Source organism: Anopheles moucheti, chromosome X, assembly GCF_943734755.1.
Source record: "Anopheles moucheti chromosome X, idAnoMoucSN_F20_07, whole genome shotgun sequence".
NCBI lineage: Eukaryota > Metazoa > Arthropoda > Insecta > Diptera > Culicidae > Anopheles > Anopheles moucheti.
The window spans coordinates 7,139,722-7,165,574 of NC_069142.1; the positions used below are offsets into that span (position 1 = coordinate 7,139,722).

The 25,853-nt window shown below is 46.3% G+C and overlaps 1 protein-coding gene across 1 annotated transcript; it reads left to right on the top strand.

Moving 5' to 3' along the window:
* Positions 1-250: 250 nt before the first annotated feature.
* Positions 251-17,681, top strand: LOC128307220 (homeobox protein slou). Its single transcript, XM_053044976.1, has 5 exons — positions 251-1,609; positions 2,778-3,201; positions 16,891-17,047; positions 17,150-17,273; positions 17,463-17,681. The coding sequence occupies exons 1-5, from the start codon at positions 254-256 to the stop codon at positions 17,679-17,681; spliced, it is 2,280 nt and encodes a 759-aa protein (XP_052900936.1). The 5' UTR covers positions 251-253.
* Positions 17,682-25,853: the final 8,172 nt, after the last annotated feature.

The window sequence follows — 25,853 nt, forward strand, 5'->3', positions numbered from 1 at the left end:
TGTTACGGTTGGAATATTTGATAAAGGCTCAATCAGTGGTGCATTTCGTGAGAATACTCTGCCACTACATCCCCAACCTTCGCAACGCATCCCCGTCTGGTTTTGCTTGAGAGAAAAAAGAATAATATTAACAGCAAAAAACCAGGTTATTTAACCAAAATTCCAGCAAACCGTTTGCTGGTGCGTTTACTTTGCGCGTGTGTATGTGTGTCTGTATGTGTGTGTAAAGGAGGATTTGGACAGGTTGTGAACTATGGTAATGATGCAATCGCCAATGTCTGATTGCGGGCAACCGGAAAGCCCTTCGCTCTCGCAGCCCAATTCGCCGCCCGCCTCGAACGAGCTGACCACACACTCACCGAAGACAATCCTGGCAAAGGGAGGCAGCGGTAGCGGCAGTACGGTGGGTGGGGGAAACACCACCAACACCAACATAGCGATACCCACCGGCAACGCGAACGGTTCGGAATCGGAACCGGACGGTCCGAACACCCTTCTGCTACGGTTCGGCGAGGAACGCCGCCTTACCTTAACGCCGGCGGCTCAGCTGCAGGAGGCGGCCAGCAAGTGTGGCACGTTTCTGGATCTGCGCGCCAACAACCTTAGCACCAGCAGCAACAGCAACAGCAATAGCAACAGCAGCACCAGCAGCGAACCGCTGGATGAGCGCGATCACGATCAAGCCGAGGGTGAAATGTTTGCCGACCAGGCGGACACCAAGCACGTCGACTACTCGCCGGCGGCCGAACAGCAACAGCAGCAGCAGCCGCCCCCGGACCGGGCGGTCAAGTTTTCGATCGAGCGGCTGAAGCATCTGGCGGATGGGCACGCGCTGGCGGTGCGTCACCATCCGCTCCATCACCACCAGTCGGCGGCCGAGCAGCTGGTGCTGGCCGCCGCCGGAGGCCATTTTCCACCCGGTGCCCACCCATCGATGGGCGGCTCGGTGGTGTCTGTGATACCGTCCGGTTCGGTGCTGCCACCCCTCCACCCAGCCGTCCTGCATCCGGTCCATGGTACGCCCCATCCGCCCCATCATACACCGGTGGCGGCTGGGGTGGCCCCGCTGCAGCCGTCCTCCTGTTTCCCGCACGCGTCCGCATCCGCGTCCGCCCCGGCGCACCAGCCCCATCCCCATCAACACAGCCACCATCAACGCCATCATCAGGCGGCGGTGGCGGCGGCGGCTGCGGCAGCTGCGGCGGCAGCAGCGGCGGCCGCAGCGGCCGCCGTCGCGTCCGGCTCCAACCCGGCCCAATCCCAACCTCAACATCCGCACGCACAGCAGCAGCCGTCGCCGCACGATCCCACGCCGACCCCGAACCAGCCGGTGCCGGGGCTGCATCCGGGCCACCCATTCGCTATCAAATATCCGGCCGGCAGCGCATCGCCCACCGATCTTGAGATCGAGCGGTTCAAGATAGCACGCACCGCGATCAACAGTACGGCCGCGTTTGCCGCTGCTGCCGCCGCCAAAGAGCTGTCCGACATTGGGTTCAGGATACAGCTGCAGGACGGCGGCCAGCATCACAGCGGGTACGCGCGCAGTGACACTAGCGAGGAACTCATCGTCGACGGCAACGAGGAATGCTCGCAGGATGGCATATCGGTAAGTTTAACTAGCGGTTGGTTATCAGTGACGAGAGATACCAAATTCAATCAAAATTATCACAGCTAAATCATCGTACACTTGTTTGAAGTAGGGCAAACAGTTCGCTTGTGGCTAACAGCGCCTTAAGGTATGCAATCAATTGTTTTTATCACCTATTCGTGGGTGACACCACTAGAATCTCCACATGAACCTGTTTAACCGACACAAAACCCTTATTTACGAGGGAATTAAATTGTTGTGATATACAAAAAATGTTTTTGTTTTGCATGAAGTAGAAACTGTCATCAAGCGACATATGCTATAAAAAGGATTTTCCAAAACAAATGTTGGACACTTCAACACACTAATACTGTAAATAAGCAAACCATTTCTGTTTGTATGTAATTCAAAAACGACTTTTTCCCACAAACTTTTGGAAATTTGACCTTCAAAAAGAAAGTTTAAAAGTCATTTGAACAATATTTATAAAAAAAAAAACATAACATACTTTTAGGCGCAACAAAGTTGATTACCAGTGTATAATTAGCGATTTCAAACGAATTTTCTTTATATTTATTTATATAATTAAATGGTATTTTAGGGATACGATAACTCTCTTTAGATATTGTGTGATTAATATAATAAAGGATAAAGATATTACAACAAGATTATAATGATGATAGTATACTTTTAGGCGCTGCAAATTTGAATAGCAGTGTAGAATTAGCGATTTGCAGAACTAATATGTTTTTTTTTGTGTTATTGTTAAAATGTTTATGTATTTTAGGGCTGTGATAGCCATTTTCCGGTATTATCACGCTAATATAATAAGGGTTATACCATGATTCGAATAACGATAGTATACTTTTAGGCGATGGATAATCAGGTACCAGCGCAGAATTAGGAATTTTTAGGCTATGATGCGGTGTGTTTTGTATTCCCTTTATACCTAATAGCTTAGTATTTAAAACTGTTTTTAATAACTCGATTCTTAGGCGCGTAAATAACAATTTAGTATATTATTTACAAGGAGTTCGAGTGACTTAAAAGAAATTAATCGTTCACTATGTAAACTAACTCATAGTTTACTCATTTACATTTAGATTTTCCATTCCACCCAGAAGAAACTATTCGTGCAAAACACTAATTTCGCCCACCAATCCACTCTGTTTGCATCAATCCGCAGGGTTGCCCGGTCGATTTGACGCGCTCGATGGACAACGGAAGCGATACGAAAGCGCACGCGATCCGCGACACGGACAAGGAGGCCGCCTCGAAACGGTTGGCCTTCTCGGTGGAGAACATACTCGATCCGAACAAATTTAACGGCAAGCACTGTGTGGCCACGGCCGGCGTCACACCGATTAGTGCCGGTGGTATCTTCGGCGCCAAGCTGAACGGCGGTGGCAAAATGGTGACCGCGCTCGGTGCCGCCGTCAACGGTGCCGGTGGCAACTACCCAACCAACAACAACAACTGCACGGTTAACAACAATAATAACAACAACAACAACAGCAGCAGCATCAACAACAACAATGCGAAGTTCTGGAGCCAGGCCGGGCTGGAGCGGGACGATAAGTTGGACGACGATCACAGCGATTCGCGCTCCGGTGAGTATCCCTCGAATGTTGGCATTTCGGTTTGGGTGGTTTTGCTTTTCGCTTTTTGTCGGAGTCATGTTTTTTCGTGCGTGCCCTGGTGTGGGGAGCCGAGCTGGAAACATTTCGGCAGGGGTTTTTGGTAAACATATCATGTCGCATTAGATTTCATACGAGTGTTAGTGCATCAACACAGTGCCGAACCGATGTGGTTGAGTTTGATGTCAGTACATCCTTTTAACAGTGTGAACGTAAAATGATACAGTGCGGCGGGTGTGTTCACGTGTGCCAGTGTAGGTAGGAAAACAAAACAGACATGAACATGTGTGGTCCATTACAGTGAAAACACAATCGATACATACAGACACCAAATACAACCGTTTCAAGAAACTGCTACATGCTGACACAAAGCGCCTAAATTTATGTAATTAGTATCCAAAATATTGCTATTTGTGACAGATGTTAATAGTTTTTGGCACTTCTTATCAAACTAGTTAGCGAGGAAATCTACTTTCCAAGCCAAACATTATTTCGCATTGAGGTGCTTTAAACTGTTCACGCCTAAATGTATGCAATTAGCCCTTTTTAATTCCCTGTCCAGATTGTTTTGATACCATTTCGTCCTCATCATGTGAGTTGATTCCTTGAGGAATAACTTCTTTGAACCTCACGTGTAATGTTATTTCAATCGAAAACGAAACGACCATCATTGAGAGAGAAAAAACACAACTTTTCTCATTAGATATCACCATCATTGAGAGAGAAAAAAACACAACTTTTCTCATTAGATCACATGCAAACAACACAAGAAAAGAATGTACAACAACATTCGAGGATCGATACCGTACATCGAGCGCAATATCGTCGTAAGCCTATGTCCAAAACATTCCGGTACACACGGCGCACGGTGAGATGAAGCCAACTATTAAGCTAATCGAAGCTAACGTTTCGTCCACTTGCCATTTGCACCGGCTCTGCTGCAAGCTTTTGCTCGACTGCACCACTTTACACATGTTCATCTCTTTGTGACCTTTTCGGCATTGGCGAAAATCTCCGAATGTTTCGAAACGCCAACAACTGTCTAAAAGGGGCTTAGCTTCTGGATCGCATCTGCTGGGCAGTTCACTATCTGGTTCGATAACTGCTGGACAGAAAAGCAGCAACAAAAAAAAACCCCCAGCGTCTGATACCACGGAAACAGATCGAATGGTTTCCTGAGCCGCGCATTACACGACTTCTACAAATAGATTCCACCCTGATGATGCCATCCGGTTGCATTTCGGTCTGTCCGGCAGATGCAATACGCATTCGCTGGGCAACGGCATACATTCTTTTCGGCGTGGTGCAGGATATACAGCATCAAAAAATGCCCAAAAACCCTTGCACAAATCTTCTGCACACTGCAAAATGCATACCGTCGCGTTCAATACTATCGCCCCGGTAACGTGTGTGTGCAGTTGGACGAGCTTAACCGGGAAGCAAGTCGGGGGTTGAGGGGTTGGAAAAAAAGACGAACCCTTTTGCCCGTTCATGTTGCAAAACAATCAGGCATCAGGCCACATCGCACAGATAGCGCGCTACGCAAAAGCAGTTCGAAAGACGCGGTTTTGGCAGCTGCATGGCAACTGCGTGCGTGTGCAGCGTGAACGAGCGGCACCGAGCGACTCGTCGCTGCCGGATGTGCATCCCTGCATGCAATCGAACGGCCAAAGAAACAAATAACACTAGCCTAACCTTTCGCGCCAAAGCCGAAGATAGATCGCACTTAAACAAATACCGAATGCATTGTTGTTTGCCGACATTCAGGCGGTACCGGGAGGAGGTTGTGCAATATCGCTGCACCAAATTGCTCTAGCGATTTTTTTGTTGTTGGTTGTGTTGTCACTTGGATTCTTTTGCCTACCACCTTTTGCCTCCCCGCAACCATCAGCGTTGTTTATCACACACACATAGGCCACACCGTACACTGCTCTTCGAACGTTGCGCCCACTATTAGACGGCCTGACAGTGACAGCGATTGTGGCGATGGTCGATTAAGCGACCGTGTCAACCGTGTGTAGCCGGGGAAAGAAACGCCAATCGGCAATACCAAACGGTAACAGAGAATGCCGTAAAGCCTTAAGCTGGGCCGGGATCCGCAAAAAAACAGCGAGAACGCCTTTGGTGCCGTGACCAGGATTGTTTTTCTTTGCAAATCGAAAAACCGGATCACACTCGCCACTATCGCCAATTTCCAATTTGTGGACCTTATTTGCAATGCGCAGGATTTGCCTTTTTTTTTGTTATGTGTGTGCTTTTTTTTGGCTTGCTCCCATTCTCGCCAGGGGAGTTGGAATTTGTTCAATCTGTCTGTCTGGTATCATTGCAACGTCAGGTTGCAGTTCACAATGCCACGGCCGCCAAGCAGCGCATTGAATATAGTCGCATCGTGACGCTTGTGCAACTGATCCGAACGCCATTTTTTCCGGGTCTGTCTTTGTCTGATAAGCTAGACCATTTATGTGCGTCACCAAATCGTTCCCGGCTGATGTATTTTCGTTTCTTTTTGCAACATGTTCGATTCACTATGCCAGTCTATACTTGGTAGCAAAAAACTACAATAAATGTAACAATATTGTTACTAATAACAACTCCACAAATGCACTACTTCGAATTCTTGTAAATGACGATGTGTTGCATTTTTCATGATTATACATTTTATAACAATATTTTGTTCAAAATGTTACAATTGAACCTACATTTAGGCGAAAAACGATAGTTAAAAACTTACACCACAAATACATATATCTTAATATCATTAAAACTCCATCCATCAAAAATGTTTAACGCCTAGATGTATGCAATTTACAGATTAACACACACTATAGTTATAGTTGTCAGACTTTATCGGTAAGGAGTGTAAGAAAACGATGTGAAAGAATTGCATATAAAGTAAATCGTTCAAGTTGTTAACCCACCAGTTTAAAATTCCCCACCTATATCAAAAAATGAAAATAAATTGAGTAAAAAAATGCATACATTTAGGCGCGTTAAAGGCTAAATGCCTACGAACTAAAAATTAAACCAAAAAATATGTTTTTCTCTGTTGATGTAATGTCACATCAAATCTCATCTTCACGTCTACGCAACGACTAGCTTGCCGTGGAAAAAAAAACATTCCACACCACAACCCCGCCATATGTCTCGATCAAGCGAGTCTGCAATCGATTAGCGCAAATCGCAGCTAATTATAATTACCGTTCGTTACTGTGGTTTGATTTGTGCAGCAGACCCGGATTGCGTGCGGCTGTGCTAACAGTGAGTTAAATTTGAAGTAGGTGTGTCGACGACCACCATCAACTTTGTGTGACGGGTTTTAAGGTGTTCCTCAGGGGTTTTTTTTATTTACTTTTTGGTTCGCTACACATCCAAGTTAACTTTTCGAGTGCGGTGGTGTAGGTGTCGCAAACCATACAACCTCATGCTTACTCAATTTGCCAACCGGATAGCTGGTAGGTCCATGATCGATTCCGAGCGGTTCTTGTGGTGTAGCGCAACCCACGCACACATACGCTCGAACCGGGTGCAAGTGTGTGTCAGCGACCGAAAGCTGTTGAAAATCCCACCCACCGCCACCCGGTGTGGAAAATGCACTATTTATAAATAAAATATTGATCAATATTTAGTGGGCTAATTAGTGCCGGGGTTTTAATTATAATTGTCCCCTATTAAATTCTCGCCATTCGTGCACACGTACACGCACACATACACCAAATTGGGTGGCGATAATGAACACCCACAAATACAGACGCTTATGGCTGGTAGTACACCCACTCTTAGTAGGATGGAAATGGAAAACCCTGTAATAGTCTCTTTTTTTTGAATTTGCTGTTTCTCTTTCTTGAGCATTGCGTTTCGCTATCGCTCTCTGTGCCAGGTCTGTACAGATGACGAAGAGTGCTGTACGTAGAAGATCAAGTCGGATATATGAAGAAAGTCAGAGAGATACAGGCATATATCGAAATATATATATCGAAAAAAAAAAGACATCATAAGACACATCTAATAGTTCTGTCTCTTTTGTCGTTAAGTAGCAAAACTGGTTATGAATTAGTAGACCTTTTTTACCGACTATGTCGAATTCCCCACGGTGTTATGGTGACAGACAGATCCCCACCGGTGGTGTGTAAAATATGAGCTCACGGACTCGTTTGCGGTCAAACTACTGCTCCATAATCGGGCTCTGTAACCGTGGCCTGTAAAAACCCCTTTCAAACAACCCCTACTGCTGACGCAGCGAAACCCCTACGATGACACGCATTGCGAATCCTCGCACATGTGTGGGTGATGTCCCAAATCTGCGCATGCCTTCGGGCTGGGATGCGGAGTAGTTGGTGGAGCCACGGTTTGTGGCAAGCACTAGACGCTAGATTGACACCTCCCACAACTGGATGCAGTGAAGAATCCCATCGAACGTACAGTGGTAAACCGCACCGTACGCACCCCCTTTTATTCCCGGCGCAACACATTTCACACGAGTCGAAATCCTCGTAAATCCTGCGCCCATGTTGACGGTGGCGCGCTCTAAAGCCTAAAACTTTACACTTCATCTCCCCAGCAGGAAGCCCGGACCGGTGTGTTGGCACCAGCCCATGGACAAGGGTCCTTGCGGTGGTAGACACTTAAAGCCTTTATCCACGTATCGATTGGAGGGAGTAGAGGGGGTGGTGGGGATATTTCCAGGAGGAAAACCCCCCACCTCCTTTAACCCACTCGTCTAAAATCACCCCAAAAGTGCCTTGTGTTGAAAGTTCCACGAAACACCCTCGTCTTTGCCGTGGCGTGCCGAGCAGTTTGTCGCAGTCAAACGACCGGAACGGGCACGGACGGGACCATGCCCCGTAAGGATGGCCTGTCACGGTTTTGCTTTTTTTTTGTTCGTTGGGGAACAGCCGTTAGTTTCGGCCAGCTTTACGGATTGTTTGGAGCCTGTTGGACGTTCCCGGGGACGATTCACGGTGTCATTAATTTAATTACACGGCTGAGTGGCGGCTCAGGAGTCAGGATGTACGCCAGCGCCTACACTTCCCGGGTGCGCGGTACCGCCCGTGAAGGATAACGAGTTTCCGCACCAATGGTTAACCGACTCGGGGTGAAAGGGTTGCCAACCGCAGGCACGGGCTTAGAATTTTAATTTCTAAACCACTTTTGCGTGTTTTGCCGTGATTTTTCCGAATGCCGCAAAGTGTTGTTAACGCACCCGGTACAAGCTGTTCTTCGTAGCGAACAGTGAGACAGACAGACGGTGGTGGGGGGTGTTTTTATTGGAAGGTAACTACAAACCCAATCTCCAGCTAAACGGGGTTTCGATGGAGCTGGTGGTGAAGATTATTGGTATTAGTGTAGTTAACCGAGTAGACAGCATGGGTTCGCACCCACCAAAGCGTACAGATTTGCAACGGGGATTAGTACGTAGACACGGAACAGGGCGCCCAACACACTAGACGATGGCAGAAATGGAAGGGGGGGAAGGAAGCTTAGCGAATTCGCAGCATTTTAATAGACCATTGTCACGTCGTCGTTAATTATTTCATCATTTACCACCGCCATTGATCGAAAACAACGTGCCGATGCGCTCGACGACTCGATGTCCGGACCAGTATCACCGATGGTGTAAGCTGGTATAAGTGAAGTTTGCAGTTTTTAAACCCCAAATTGAATAGCTCCGTTTTTAAGGCCCAAAGAGACCCAAGTACCAGGCACTAGTAGCTCACAAATCAATAGAATGGCTCAGTATCCCGCTGGATCTGCAGTGTGTCCGGTACGCACGGGCGCATTGCAGAACCTCGTTAGATACAAGATATCAATTAATAAGTACCTCAGTGCACAAGCTACGCAAAAGAGGACAGATTTACCGCTGGTTTCATAGCCGTTGAGCCATCTTTTTTTTTTTTTTGGAGGCTAGTGACGCAGCACACACGATTTACTATCCCCAGCAGAGCAGCATAAGGTACCGAGATCCGATAATGCGACACCCCGTTCCATTTATTCGATCCACTCGCCGTTAACCCATGCGCAATTTGTTCAATGATTACGAATAAATATTAAACCATGCGTGCCGGCAACTGCACCCGGTGCAGATGGAGGCTCCCGTACGGTGCGCTCCCAGAAATTGTGGATACCCAGCCGGATCTTGGATACACTGCCAGCCCGATGTCCAGCTCTGGTGCGGTTCGGTTCTGTTGGGTGCGCCGAAAAATACTCAACAAAGCATTTAAGCTTCATTTGCATCGCCAGCCCCAAGCCGTCGGTATTTTGGGGCGTCTCACGGACGACCATTACGGGGCGCAATCCCAGGCATCCGGTTATCGGTTTCGCTCCATAATAGATGATATCGTGTCCAGCAGTCCAATCTCTCAGCCATACAATACCCACTTGGACCGTAGACGACAGCATCTACCCAGGATTTAGATTATGGTCAACTCGCTCCCCACCCCGTGCTGCCGGCGGTGTATGAGACCATAATTAAAGGATTTAGCACAAAATAGGTAAAAACCCTCGATGTACACGGATCACGCCCGGTGTGCCGCAAACCCGTGCGAATGGCACGGTAAGCCTCTAAGCAGGTTGAAGCAGATTGGCCGACCCGGATTAAGTGCTGCATTTCTTATCACGCAATCCCGCAGTTGGCAGTTCGGTCCCGTACCTAACGAAAACCTGGCCCGGGTACCGGGTACCTTTTTGCCGTGGTGCTTCGGGTTTTATGCTACGGAGTTATTTAATTATTTACAGTTATGACCATCCCTGCTGAGAATGTTGTGAATCGGGACGAATGGCGAAACAATTGCCGGTTGGGTTTTGTGTCACATGAACGGGTTCCCCGGGAGTACACGGCAAATCTCAGAATCAATAGCTGTTCCGCAAATTGTTCCCAAAGAACGGACGCTACTGGAACGTGTGAGGTGTATCAGGACCGTTGTGGTCCTTCAGGCAAGTGCGTTTCGATGATCTATGGTATGATTTAGTTCAACACCGTACACTAAAGACGGTAAAGAACTGATAATAGTCCGGAGTTTATAACCCAATAGCGCCATAGAATCGTTCTTGCTTGGTGAGCAGATCTTGCATGTTCCCTGGCCCTGCCAAGTGTCCACAATCAATGCATCCAATTATAGGAATAGTCACTAGTTGGTGATTATCATTCAACCCGTTTTTTTTTGTCCAACAGTGCGGCACACCCATCAAGTAGTCCGGGCAGCCATTTGCAATATAGATATACACGGATGGCACTGATAGATAAAGTTTGTGCGGTTCTTTCTTATGCTAAATGTCGCCCGTCTGCCATCCAGACGAGCACGCAAAATCTTGAAACCGCTGGCGGACATCTTTTGTGTGCCGTTTCCAACCGGACCACACCAACCATTGACCGTTCAATTCACTCCCTGGCCCGAAACATATGCACGGTGATGCTGAAAACTTTATCCCAAAACCCCTCTCGCTGTGAAACCTTGAGCGTTCCCAGCTCGAACGGCCTTTTGTTCACAGCGGCACACTCCGGCACCGACTGGACCGACATTCGGCGCTATCGATTGACAGCCGTGCACCGTTATGAATGTCCACCATTTTGTTGATTCACCATCATCCTTGGCATCCCGCCCCGGCTGTGGCTCGGTTTCGCTTTAAACCCACTGCCAACGCCGTCGCTAAACCCCCCCTCCGCAATTATCATCATCCGGGCACTTATCAGCAGCGCCATCTAGCGTCAACATCGTTATCGTACCATTTGCACACAAAACGCTCTCATTTTCATTCGCCGTTTCAGCGGGACATTGGGTTTGGGCACTACCCTCGTAGTAATAATAATAATCACGAATAAACCCTCCCTTCGCTCCCTTCTTTCCCCCAACCACCACACACCCCAACAACTGCCAGACACAAACACCATCGTCATCGGGATCATCGTGCCAGTGGACGGGCCACGGCCATGATGGCGGATGGTGTACGCTTAATTTTCTACCACCCGCACCACTCGCTCAACGTTGCGGGCCCACCACAAACTGTTGGTAATTTTATGACGGTTTAGTAGAGTGCGCTAATTAATCGAAATTTTATAATTACCTGACTTCTCCGGGGCGAAAACGGTAAAGTTTTTGGGTCTCCGCTTCACATTCCTGGGGACAGGAAGGGACCAGGGAGGAGGGGTGGAGTATAGAGAGGGGGAGACGTTTATGGCGTTTATCGAATGGGATGAGAGTGAATAATTAGTGGTGTGTGGCTGGTTGATGGCTGGGGGGAGGGGAGCGGAAAGGAGGAAAAACACACAACCAACCACGCAAACCATGGCGCGGGCAGACATTTTGGATCGGTGTGCAGTTATGGCACGTCTACTGTTACGCCTACGTTTGCTGTTAGTGGACAGTGGGATGCTTTTTTATTTAATTTTTATTACAAAAATAAAGGGACCATCTTGAATAGTGTAGCATCTTTGGCAAAGAACTTTTCTTTAATGAGCTAAAATTAGCATGCTTTTTGTAGTGTTCATTCACAAAGCAAAACAAAAATGGCTGCCCACTGATAAAACGTAACATATTTGTTGTTTTAAATTTATTAGTACAATAGCTAAGTAACCCTGTTTTTGATAGTAATTTGCACGGTGGTAGTGGTTTGGAAATAAATTGAGCCCTAACTAATTAACGTTCATCCAGCAGTGCAACGACCGAGAGAATTGTGTACCTGGTTCTGTAGGTGTCTGTCCAGCGTGTCCGCAGCGTGCCCCAGTGTGAGTGGTTGTTTGTATGCGTGTTTGGACATATCCTGCGGTCGCTGTAGTTCAATTACAAAAGTTCATTATGAGCGCCGGTGTTTGTGTATGTGTGTGTTGTTTAAGTGTCTACTGTTAGTGTTACACTAAACTGCTGACAGTAAAGTTTATCTACACATCCACTAAACGGGTCATTAGCTCCATAGACTAGTGGTAGTGTTGACGGTGTGTTCTAGGATGCCGTCGGTGTTCGACATGCCGTCGGGCAGCGGTATCTACTCAGACAGCCAAATTTCTTTAAATTACCCTTAAACCACCATTAATTTATCGGCTAATATAAGGATAAGTTAAGGGAAAATTAGCAGTCGTTAATTTACCCTTTCGACCAGTTTTGACATGTTTACATTGTTGTTTTTTCTCTTTATTTAGCGCTTAATTGAACGGTAAATTAAGGGCTAATTTTTCACTGAGCATGCACCACATGTAGAGTAAATGTTGTAAAATGTTTTAAACTCTTTTTTGAAAGCATAAAAACATAAAAACACTGTTATAAACTGCTTGAATAGTTTAATTAACAGCGCGCTGTCAGACTAGGTGTCATTGATCGGGAAAGGACTACAGAAGATAGTAGAGTGCGCTTTGTTTACTACAAATACCAAAAAAAATGGTGGGCAGTTTAGAAGAATAGTGTTGTACAGGCAGTTCCCGAAGTAGGGTTATGGAAATTGACAGTTAGTATAAACCACAAAGCATAAGTAAAAAGGTGGCAAATTGTTTTAAAATACCTTCCTTGTAAAATATTTGTTTGTAATTTATTTTAATATATTTTGCAGACTATTAATATAAGTGCAGAGAAGGTAGTCAACTATCTAACTTTGAAGTATAAACGATTTTTTTCCCAGATTCGACTTCTATCCGAGCATCTATCGATCTCGGGTCAATCTGATTGGAGTTTTTTTTAGTGTGAATGGCACTTTAACTTTTTCGCTCAAGTGAAAGTGAGGTTAGGATGAACAATAAACACTGTTTGACACACTGATCACAACTACAGGAGTAGTATTTTGCTTCCCAAATATCCCAAGGCCCACACTCTGCTAGGGTCTAAATTAGAAAATAAATACCTCTCCCATAGCTGCACAACCGTCATCCGCCCGCTCATATCCTAATCATGCGCCTAGCACACATTCGCCCCAAAAACCGCCGGGCATCGATCAAAGCGAAGAAGCCAACCGGAGCATTAATCTGTGCGATAAAACGGCGAATTGAAATGCAATTAAAAGCCAGCACCGAGGGACCACGGGTACGGACGGTTACAAGCAAACTACAACTGTTTATCAAGCCCGACAAACCGGAGGGTTCGCGCGGGTACGTTAAGCCGTGAGACATTCGGGCGAATTCCCCTGACGGTTTGCATCCCCGTGCGACCCCGGGCAGGACCGGTAGCGTCGGGTGCATGCATACGTGTATGCAGGGTCAGCCCTGTGGACGTGTTGCGACAACGGCGACACGCTGGTTTTGCTGGTAATCTTGAACTAATTGATGGCAACTGCTATTTCAATTACCCCGTGTGTACGTGCGGGACCCTTCGCGCAAAAACCGAAACGACCAGTTGACAACGATAATAAGAATCGTTCGGTCAAAACGGTTTCGAACGGGGACGGTACCACCTGTCCCGATGGTCGACATGGACATGCAGTGTGTTTAGTACAACGACGTGCGAGTAGGACGTCGACGTCCAGCCGGAGTAGTGTGCTGGGGCAAAACCAAAATAAAAAAACACACACAACCTCCCACCGAGCATTGGAACTTCTGGCAACGAGGGCGTGCGTTTAAAGCTGCTGAACCAAACAGCAGCAGAAGAAAAGCAAACCAAATCGAGGAAAATCAATTCCCGATACACGGATGGTCCGTGAAGGCAGCGAATGAACGGTTTCCTTCTTCTTCGGCAGTAAAATTAATTCAATTCGTTTCCAATAAACCCTGCGTGAGTGTCTCTTTATGTTTGTGTGCGTGCCGGTCGGTAATTGATTGAGGTGAGGATTGCTACTCAACGCCGTCCCCCCCCCCCCTACTGGACGGTCCCCTTGATTACCTTGCGTCACACTGACAACCTCGGGCCGGGCAAGATGGACGTAACAAGCCGTGATTTTGGGCGACAGGTTTTTGCGGCGATGACCATTTATCTTTCAGGGCAAGATCTTTCTCCCGAAGTCGTCCGAAGGGATGCTCGCTTTTTTTTTTCTATTTCCACATCGTTATCCTAATCCAGGAACGCGTGGAATATCCGGCAACTATTCCGGGATTCGCACGCGATAATTGGTCCTTAGTAGTCCATCTCGGTTTCAGAACGCACACGTTGTTCTTTTTTCGTCCGATTGTTTGTTTCGAAATAATGCTAACTTTGGTGATTTGTTGAGCATTTCTGATGAACCGGCGCCCAACTGTCGTCTGGATCACCGTCACCTAGACGACGGGAATGCCGGCGGGGAATTAATTGGATCAAGCATTACTGAAAATCTCTCACCACTGGCACACGCCTGCGGGCAAACCGGCATCTTTAATTGATCGTTTTGTACCATCAATTGTGACATGGCAGGGCAGTTTAGATGTGACAGCCCCGTTTGCCGTACTGTGCAGTCCTTGGGCACGTACAACAACCATTATATTCTTTTTTTATTGTGTGAACCAAAAACTGTCATAGCGTTTAGGTGTTTCTTTTTCTTCTCTCTCTCTCTCTCTCCCTCCGATCTCCTTTTCTATGACATACGCAACGCTTTTCCGAGCCGTGTATGTATACGGAAACACACTCGAAAGGCAAAACAACCCCCGAAACATTCAACAGCAGTCGTAGGAGGCGGTGAACGAAACAGCGCACAGAGACAGTGCGGTTACCCTTGGAAGCGAAAAGAGATTTTATGCAAATTGATTTCCGATTTAACGGTTCGGTGGAATTTACTTTTGCGTACCGACGGCAATGGTTGCGTGATTTTCGGGTCTGATTAGTATTTCAATTCTCGCTTCTTCTCGCATGCCTTGCAGGATCGCGCTGGGACGTGGTATCGCACGCAGCCCCGGTCGGGTCGGGTGTGGGAGTGGAGTGAAATTAATTACTTCTTCAGCCAAGCATCCGATTCCCACATTTCGTATGTGGCTGGGTGCCTTTTCTGTCTCCTTCCTCCTCGCTGCAGACAGGAGACTTCCATATCCAAATCAGATCGGATGTATGTTCTGAAAGTCGACCACCATACAGGGAAGGGTGACAGAAAGATTTGTGACAGTTTTTACGGGACAAACGATAGCTATCCGGGTATTCAGCACCCGGTTTTATAGGATTTAGATCATCCGTGATATTGCGTTACATCCCTACATACCAGGCGCTAGAAATACACTGATACACATATCGAGAATGATACGGCTATGTTTGGAGATTATGGTCATCTGTCACCTCTCCAGAGCAACTGCGGACGAACGTTACAGTTCCAAAATGTCAAGAATTCTAGTTGTAAAGTCTACAATAGTTGTGTCGTAGTCAGAACAGCTTCTCAGAATTGAGATTATGATCATCTGTCGCCTCTCCAGAGCAACAGCCAAGCTCCAAAATGTCAAGATTTCTAGTTGCAAAGTCTACAATAGTTGTGTCTAGTAGCCACAATTGACTTCTCGGAATTGAGATTATGATCATCTGTCACCTCTCCAGAACAACTCCGGATGAACGTTATAGTTCCAAAATGTCAAAATTTTTAGTTGTAAAGTCAGCTATAGCTATATCGTATACACAGAATTGACCACTCTCAGTATTCTCCAACGATAATTTGACAGCATTCGACTCATTTGTTTTTCAATTTGCACACCAAAGGCAATGCTGACAAGCGCTTCACATGTCATTACTTTTCCCAAATACCTTCACTCATTCATCTCACACATCCTTCGGGGCATTCTCCGGGGCCGTTCATGATACTTTCAACACTACGCTTCTGCTTAACTGTCATCACAGCCCACCAACACCCGCGTTTTTTAATTGCCAATTTAGCATACACAGCAAACCGAACAACTTGAGCGGCAACGATAGCTGCTTAAGAAGGAAAGGAGGAAAAACTTTACCGCCACCGTAGGTACCCTCCGTTTTTGATTGTTCTTCTCGCTCCTGCTATATTTGTCATCGGCTCGTCTTCATCTTGCCGGTGATGAATTTAATGAACTCCCGTTGCGTAGGACAGCGTGCATGGATTCCGTACTCCAAGAAAGTGTTCGACGAGTCGCTAACGAGACGTGCGAGTTGGTGGCAGGCGGGTATCTTACGCCACGCCGGATAAGCTCCCAATGGTTGGCTGGAAGTTTGGCAGGAAATTGATATGTTTACTGAGATAATAAATTGTTTCCGCACCGGCGCAAAATGGTGGCAAAGGGGCTGCGGGACAGTGCGTGGTAGAAACGCGTCAGCGTCGATGAAAACTTCGCTTGCCAAAGCGGAAATGATGATGGTTTGTTGTACAGCGTCATCACCATCAACCCAAACCGGCACGAGCCTTTGAGCCAACGACAAAATTGCCAACAACGTGCGATACGAATGGTAAAATAATTGCCATAAATTATAACGCCATCTTGCCCGGTACGGGGGGCGTCATAGTGCGATGGGGTGCGACTTTCCTCTGTCAACTGCCATTACCTAGTCGATTACCCATTCGCCACCGTTTGGCTCCGATCGTGAGGTTTGGATGGTGTGTTCTAAACACAAAAGAGAACACAACAAAGGCGTGCATGTGTGTGAGTAGTGATTTTTTTTTTGACACTAGAGGGCAGCATTTTTATACTCTGCTTGACGCTTGACTTCCGGCAATGAAGACTTCTTCGCAACGCGAAGCAGTATTAATTAACGAGCTGTGTAGTGATTTGCGCCTCGTAAGATACCGTCATTATCTGTTTTTCGTCTGCTTGCACCGTTTCCACCGTTGTTTTCACAGTTAAGGACGTGAACGATATCGATCAGGATGACATGGGCGATGACACGATGGGCAGCGATATGGATGACCACGCGAGTGAAACGGACTCCAAGAAGGATGGTTCCAACAATCGGAGCGGTGATGGCAAGTCGCAGGGTAACAGCTCCAAACCAAGACGGTACGTGGGGCTGCTCACATTTCCGGGGGATGCGAACGAAATACACCAATCCATTAACTTGTTAACAATTAACCTGTTTTATTATTTATTTATTTAAAATAGTGCTAGAACGGCATTTACGTACGAGCAGCTGGTTTCCCTGGAGAACAAGTTCAAAACCACACGCTACCTGTCCGTGTGTGAGCGGCTCAATCTGGCCCTCAGCCTAAGTCTTACTGAAACGCAGGTAAGAGCGATAGGTTGAAGCTATCTCGCGTAGCACTTCAACACAAGGCTATAAACGCATTTTTATGTACTAAAACCTACTATTCTGTCACTTTTGACGTCAGCGTTGTTGCTTTTGTTTTGTGTTACTATTATTCTTCAAAATTTCCTCTCTTTGTCTCTCTCTCTCTCTCTCTGTTTTATTCCACAGGTCAAGATCTGGTTCCAGAACCGTAGGACAAAGTGGAAAAAGCAAAACCCGGGCATGGACGTTAACAGCCCGACCGTACCACCACCGAACAGTGGCGGCTCCTTTGGGCCAGGTTCGTACGCCAGCAGCTTGCTCTACCCACACGCCATGCCCTACCCTCCGTACGGACCATACTTCCATCCGCTAGGCGGTCATCATCTCGGTCACTCACACTCGTAATCGGTTGGTTCCGTTCCCTCCACCAACGCTGGTTGTGCAATACTGATGCCATTTCCTTACATCGAAAGGTAAAAACAAAAAAAAAAACAAAGCGCATTTTTTCAAATCCTTGGGAAAGGGAAACGAATTCACAAATGAATAAGAGATAGAAGAGAGAGAAAGAGAAGAAGAAGAAGAAAAACAAATCAAAATTTTTAGCACTTAAGGTTTACTCATAATCAGCGAAAACAACAACATCAAAAACAGTCCTCATCTCTCCCACAAATCTTAGGCTTTTCCGGCATTAGCGTCCATTCGAATCGTTTGCGGTCCGCGTAGTAATCACAGTCTTCGAGTTAGGTTCATAAACGAGGTTCTAGTAAAAGGTAAACATACAGCTCCGCTTGTGTACACGCGATCGCTGCAGAAGCACACACATGCAACACCGTTTCATCCAGCACGGAGAGGTGTTGTGCCGCTGTACAGGTTAGGTTAAGGGGTAGAGATGATCGATGCAGCGTTAGAAGCGAGCTGTTTTGTTTTTAAAATTATATATACTTTTACATAAGTACAATGTACATTTCATCTGTAAAAAAAAACACACACACACACAAACGCAACAACAACACAACATTGTCTATCGTGTCCTTAGCGAATAGCAAACCAGAGAGTCAAAACAGAGATGGAGAGAAAGATATCGACGGATAATATTGACGGTGAGTGAGAAGAAAGATAACAAACAAAAAAATAATAAATTATAAAAACTTACAATACAACTTACGCAAACTTTGCAGAACATTCCCTGTGTTGGTTAGGAAAGAAATTCTGTTACAGGTGAGAACAAGGCGAAAACAAGATGAGTTAAAGGTAAGCATAAGGTAAAAGTATGAAGAATATAGTTGTATTGACTATTTGAGTTGGGAGATTTTAAGAATTGAAGGTTTTGTTCCAATTTCTAATTACTGTACGTCATTAAAATTTTAGAAAAGTTTAATTATATGATGATTTCAGCGATGCTGCGTGATATTGCAGGCTATTATCAGATGTAAATATTCTTAAACGAAACACATTACGCAACGACACGGAAACATCCCTAGTTGAGTCGCACTCACCAGCTAAACTATTTCCCGCGGGGAAACGCACGGAAACATTGTTTCCCGGTGCAGCTAAACTTTCTGCCAACCTGCCGGCAGGCACCCGGTGTACCAATCATAACAACAATAGCGATAAATACGACAAGCACATTCATTCTCGCGGAACTTTTTCCACCATTATTTACAAATGATCGTTCCATCTGTCGAGTCTCGCCGAGGACTCGCGGACTGCCGAGCGACAAAAGGAAGCATCCTGCGACAAAACCCCGTCCGTATGTCCGTTTGCCAGGAGGTCCGCAAACGCTAGGGAGCGTGTAACCAAACCTCAATAGCGCGCAGCAGGAACGGTGCGGATAATCTCCGCTGGGATCATACCGATTCCGGTAGGCGCCGGGAAAGTGTACAATTAAACGAAATTAGGGTTTGTTGAGTAAAAAGATGAAACGAGTGGTGAGCAAAAACTGCTACACCATTTCGAACGGCAAGTTATTTATCGCCCTTTTTTTGAACAACAAAAAAAATCTCTAGTGGCGCGCGCGTTCATCTCTCTCGGGAGCATCATTAATTTTGACTGCCGCCTTTAATTGTCGCCGAATCTCAGGGCTCAGGGTGCTAGTTGACAGTTTCTTTAAATCCTATTTGTGTTCCATTTTTTGTTGTTGTTGTGCCAAACTTGTTTTGTGTATGATTGCGATTTGAATGCGTGCCTGTGTTCCCTTCGGTACGGTTTCAAATGGCCTAACAGATTAGCGAGTCCCCGAGATATTACACTTATCTGTAAGTGGTCCGAACCAGGGACGGAACGGGGTTACTTTCTGTTGCTGGTTTGCTTAACGACGCATAAACTCCGCGGAGAACATGCTGAAATGATTCTAGAAAAATGTCAACAAAGCCGCACTAGCGACTAGCGATTTTGACAGCTGTCAAATGGCTGTCAGATGATAGTTAGTATCTGCACTAGGGAACGGTGCTACCTATCTGTCATCCGTTCGCTTTTTAACGTCTTTACCGCACCGACACCGACTTCAAACACACCGATATTTGGCAATGTATCAGCAATTTGATGCTGTGACGGGCTGTCGCTAGATTAATGTCCCGTATTGCGTTACCCACCGGCCGCCACGGTTGACGGTTTCGATGGGCCGCGCAAAAAGCGGATCCCCTAACAGCACTCACTATTATTATTAATCGCTTTCGCACTGGGCGAGAACAACTGGGAAAACAAAACAGTTTTGGTGGCGCCCGGGTCCGGTGCGGGCGATGGCGCTTTGCTCATTACCGTACACGTATCATTTTCTAATGAGCCACCGACATGGTCCTTCACGTCCCCGCGGTTCCCTTCGCCCTGTCAGGAACATGATGATAGCAAACGAACCAACGCCCGCACCCGTCCTTCCGGCTCCGGGTCCGGTGGTCCGGTTCCGTGTCACAGCATCCCGTCCAGTCCCGGCACGGCAGCGGTTTACACGCTTGGTTCGGAGTGTGTTTGCTGCCATCCCGCTCAACGTCCCCGGGGGAAATTCGTTCGTTTTTGAGTGTTACTGCCTGCGTGTCGGTTCACTGTTTCCCCCTCGCACATATTTATGCTATTATCGAGTTAATAGGGAAGGCACTTGCGCGATTTAATACCCACCAACCCTCGATATCACACGGGGTAGTTGCGAGGTTCAGTGCCTTCGTCACATCGATATGGTTATTATATTGTGCCTTTCCCCCTTTGCGTACAGCGGACTGCTCACTTTTGCCCCTTTAGGGATCAGGGAGTTGCTGCGTTGTCTGGTAACTGTCTTGGCGACGATTAATCTCCTCGCATGGGTCTGCCTACCAATGCTTGCCGGGTTGCGTATATTGCGTCAGTGCTGTACTACGGCGGTAGTTACGTTTTATCTTTTTTGATTGTAGCGAGTACCGACAGTTTGTCAAACATGGTTGGGATCATTATTTTTTACTCACCCAACTGGAACAATTGAAGGTTCGCTACCCCGTTGGGGAGGGCTACAAGTATATCACGTCCCACTTGCACGCTATATGGCAGAATATATGAGATGTATTCCCGATCCTGACTATCAAATTCCTTCAGCATAATTTCGTTGTTTTAATTTTTTTTTCACCAACAAACAAACCACAGCAACAAATCACAAACCACGGACACAAACGTAAACGAGATTTGACGCAAGGTGTTAATTACCTTTCGTTTCGTACGCGTGAAATCGGATCTCCAAATCTTAATCAATTGCATTCTGTTGATGTTGCCCGATGGCGATCGGCCAACACCATCTTGTGATTATTTATGGCACGAACAACGAAACGAATTATCCCTTCCCACACTTGCCTTGCGAAACCCACAGAAATTCCCGCCCTCGACATTCAACACCGTCTATTCGCATCCTGAGGTGGTGAGTTAGGGAAGAATTCCTGTGGATACTTGTGTGGTGTACGTCTATTTATGGGATTTTTGGGGAGTTCTGACGTAAGCATCACCAAAACTGAGGGTGACGAAGACTTCCAAGGCGTGATGATCAAGGATTGTCTAGTATTGCTCTTTGAGTATGTCTACAAGGTACTTTCCATGATGGACATGAAGTTATATCAAGAATTAGACGCTCTATGGCGAAGTCGCACCAAGTTACAAGATTTGAGATATTTAACACGTTAGGCAATTCCAGAAAAAAATGTCTAAACCACTAAAACCATCCTTCGTCTAATAGGCGATGCTTCTTAGAATTTCACTCCAGTGCCTCAGAGACTCTGACGCTCTGGAGATAATTATGTGATTGCCAGTTTGAATTTCCGTGCTGCTACCAATACTCTAGCATTGTTGATTTAAAGATGCACTGAACGTCTAGCAGATCTGAAATATAGTAACAATACTTACCGAGACAACTACATTAACTAACCCGAGAGTGCTAGCCATTCCCGCACATGACACTACTAATGAATCTCCACTACCACCGCTATTGGTTAGTTAAATATTTATATCTCCACCAGCTGAATGTTGCATTCTCAGCTATTTTACCTCGGGGTTTTTCGGTAGAGCACTCCGGTTTCGGGGGATACATTTTTCAGACACCAAACCCACCAGTCTTGTACCCTTGTGCGCCCAAACTCCTTCCCATTGCTGGCTGATGCTGAATGTTGATTAATTTGGTAATTTAGCTGACTTAATGACTCTAATTATACTCCTTAAAAGTTTTCCGTCGGGGTTCTGGGTCCCTTTTCTTCAGGCTTCGATCAAAGATCTCCGTCTGTGTTTAAACACGAGAAGAATGGAAAATTTCCAGGTTAATCCCGTGTCTGCCTTCTCCTTTGCTAGATCCACTAGGTCTCGTATAAACTACCTCCGACGAGGGACATGTTTCGGTTGCATAGTTTTTATTGGAGCAAATTGCGAATGCTTCGAGTGTACCGTGCCATACCCGCAACAGGAGCATATATTCGTATGCGTCTAGTCCTACCTTCGTGGACCAATTGGCTACACGTCCGGCTCGTGGCACATCGTGCTGGTGGGGTGGCAATTTTTCTCGCTTCCCTCAACCGTGCTCATCCAAATCCATCGACCATTTCTTATGAATTAAGACGGGCAAGGCCGAAAGGTGATGCTTCGCTCGCTCTTGTAAGCAATCTAAACCGTTTGGAAGTTGTAGCATGGCGGCCAACAAGCGATGGGGTGGTAAAATTTATTTCGTTTTCAGTACCCGCAAAACTTCTAAACGACTTCTGAACGGGTAGGTAAACAACGGTGGCATCACAACAAGATCACACCTTTTTATCCGCACCGATTAGATAAAGTCTTTTCCTCGGAACTTCCTCGCGTTGGTGGCGGTGCTCCCCAGCAAAGCTGGCGCAAAGTTTCCAAGGGTACGCCCGACTAGATTTAGTGTCCTCGGGGCGAACGTGGCGAAGGTGCAGGAAAAATGGCGACCCCGTGTTGGGCGATAATACACATCAAGCTCGGTGCTCATTTTTACCAACTCGAAGACTTTTTTTTTTCAACATGCCCGGTTATTCAGGGGGAGCTTTGTTATCAAAACGTTACCGATTGTTTGTGCGGAATTGTACTGGGTAAAGGACAAAGGAATGAAAAAAAAAGGTAAAACAGGTCAACACCACCGGCGCAATACGACATCAACAATACAAATCGGTAAAGTTGTACGTCAACTGTACGATGAATAAAGTTAAGCTCGCTTTGATCGACCTTTTGATAGATTTGAAAGGCGGAATATAGAAGAATACATTGGGAGGAAGGCGTGCAGACGAAAACAAACAAAGATGCTGTACATTTTGCCCAACAGATAGCATACTGGTTGAGAACTCTACCACTAACGTCAACGATATTTACGGTGGCAAGTAATTTATGAACCAGTAAACTTTGAGGTTTTCTTCTTGTCAGCATCGAAACATTTCTCAACGTTGTAAAATGTCCACATTGCACAACTTCACACAATTTAAATGTCGAAGTTCTGAGTACTATTTGATTTACCAAAAGTCATACTCTTGACGCCTGAATGTATGCAAACATAATCGTTTATCTGTTGAATAATTTGCTCTTGCTTGACGTGGAAATTTGGATTGGTCCAAAGCATTATTAAGTTAATAAGACCATCTACCATCTGCTGCCACTATAACTTGTCTTTCAAATCAAGCAGTTGCACTGTGTAGTCTTAAGATCCTGGATTGTTGACAGAAAGCTGGACATGTCGTCAACATCTCACTGTATGTTCTATATCCGCGAGTTAGCCTGATGTACGAAGCCGTCTCTTGGTCTCAGTCTGGAGAGTCTTAAAGTAGACTTCCAAATTCTGGACGACTCCCTTCTGGATGGGAGAGTTCGTTCGCACATCTCTGGATCAATGCGATATTCATACTGCTGATATATTCATAGCCAACTCCGCTCTCCTATATCTTAGGGCACCATGAAGTTGATAGCGAACTGTGTACCTTAGCCATTGTCGAAGGCTCTAACTCAGCGGCAAGATTACGCTGATAGCGAGTAAGCTTCCAACAAAACAAGCCTGATACGATTCCAATGACAACTCAAGTAAACCTTAAGTAAATACCTTATAGCTCTGCAGATTAATATACCTGATGGAATCTTCGAGCCGACATTGACAACAACCTGAGTCTATTAGGTTCCTCAATGTTTCCAAGGTATTTTTTCTCTTCAATTTGTTCATTTTGGACATTTTGGAAGAATACTGTGAAAATACTACATTCGCAAACTCAGATCTTGATGAGCATGCTTTAAAATTCTTGAAGACCACAAAAGGAATAGACATAGTAAAAACATCTCGCAGCTGAGGTGACATCTTGACAGCTCATTTAGTTGGATTTAAATCATTATCGCTACACTAATCGTATCTTAGCAACAGTTTGGTTTTCAAGTACACTTAGCACACGTGCACAGCATGAAATAAAGGTGTACATTGGATACACCCCTTCAGCTTCACTCCCAATGTGGCCCAATAAGTCACAAAACAGCACTATCTGGTTCATAGCTTCCAGGTAAACCAAAGAAAAAGAGCGTCAATCTTGCAACACTGTCTATAATTTCCTGCACAGATAGCAGCATCTCTGCAACACCCCTGGAAACTCGCCCCGTTACCAAAGGGTGTGTAAAGCCGAAGAGAATAAGAAATATTCACCAAATTATACAGTTCACCGGATTGGCAGTGTTGCTTTCTCATCCCTTCCAACAACAAGCAACAGCAACACTAATAACAACAACAACACCCCTCCTCCAACAACCCCACGAGCGTAACGTATCAGTTACATTTATAATTCAAAAATATAATTAGCGGTTAACTGAACCGATGGTCGGAAATCGAAACCAGACGGCAAATGGCTGGCGGGCATTAAGGCCGAAAATTGTCAATCTTTGCATTCACGGCTCGCACCGAGCAACGGGGAGCTAATTTTACAACAATTTCGTCATCAACGGCGGCGTATCAAACGGTTGCGGGCGGTGGGACGCTACTAAGCGCGCGGGGTGGTTACGATCCGATACGTGAGTTTACCCGCACGAAATGGAGCATAATTTGAACCCCGGAGCCTTGCGCCTGGGCCGGGATTTTTCCTTGCTTTCTTTTCTTGCTGTGCATTTGTATGTGCATGTGTACTACGTTCGGGAGGCGAGTGGGCGCGCACGCGTGGAAGCACACGCAAGCACACACACACATTGGAGACATGGAGCGAAACTAAACTCCCTTAACATCCTATTGCTCCCAAGCGAAAATATGCTCCTCCCGTTTGTCCGAATGGGCTTGCATAACGGCGGGGGGGGGGCAGGTTATGCGCAGGGACGTTGGGAAGGAAACGATGAAAAGTGATAGGATGCTAAATAAGTAAGCGAAGAAATGGGAAGACCCCTCGCAAGGATAACGACACCGCGACGTCTCCGAGCGCGAACCATACCGGCGCCGGCACGATGAAAATGTTAATCGAAGGATTAATAATTCAGCAATCATTTTATTACAGATTGCTGGCGAATCGCTTCACGGATCGTTCTAGTCGATGGTGATGAGGGGAAGGAGATGAAGGGGGTGCGGGAGAAATGAGAAGGTGGGATTTTACCTCCCTTCCTGACGCAATTTTCCATTCCCTTTTTTTCACCATTTTGGGGGTGAGGAGAGGAGGGCAAAAGGAGACCCTGGTGAATTTTATACACCGGCACCAGCAGGACCTTCAGGGACCTTTGCCATAGATTTCCCAGCAGAGAAATTTTCCCCGAGCACACGCACACACACAATCGACCTGCTTTGCCTGTGACAGCAACTCGATTTTCTATCGTATGAAGAATGTAGCGAGGAGAATTACGCAACAACGAAAAATGGGCAAAAACAAAACGTGTAACCGCAAAAGGATGCGACACCGGGATGCGCACCCTCAAACCCAAGCGGGTTTGCTGGATGCGAGATCAGCGAATTTATTTTTATTTTGACAGCGTGTTCACCGACCGTGGTCCACGTGTTTGCACAGTCATATAGACGAATTTGCTTCAAATTAATGCCACTTTACGTTATGCCCAAATCCTCAGGAAGGGGAAGACTGTTGGGCATCAAGCGAGGGTGAGTGGTGGACGACGGGAAAGGGGGAAAAGGAA

Bases quoted from the DNA above. Each gene is read 5' to 3' on its own strand.
- LOC128307220 (XM_053044976.1), top strand. From the start codon at position 254: ATGGTAATGATGCAATCGCCAATGTCTGATTGCGGGCAACCGGAAAGC. The intron at 1,610-2,777 runs GTAAGTTTAACT...ATCAATCCGCAG, and splicing joins GCTCGCAGGATGGCATATCG to GGTTGCCCGGTCGATTTGAC. The intron at 17,274-17,462 runs GTAAGAGCGATA...TTTATTCCACAG, and splicing joins TAAGTCTTACTGAAACGCAG to GTCAAGATCTGGTTCCAGAA.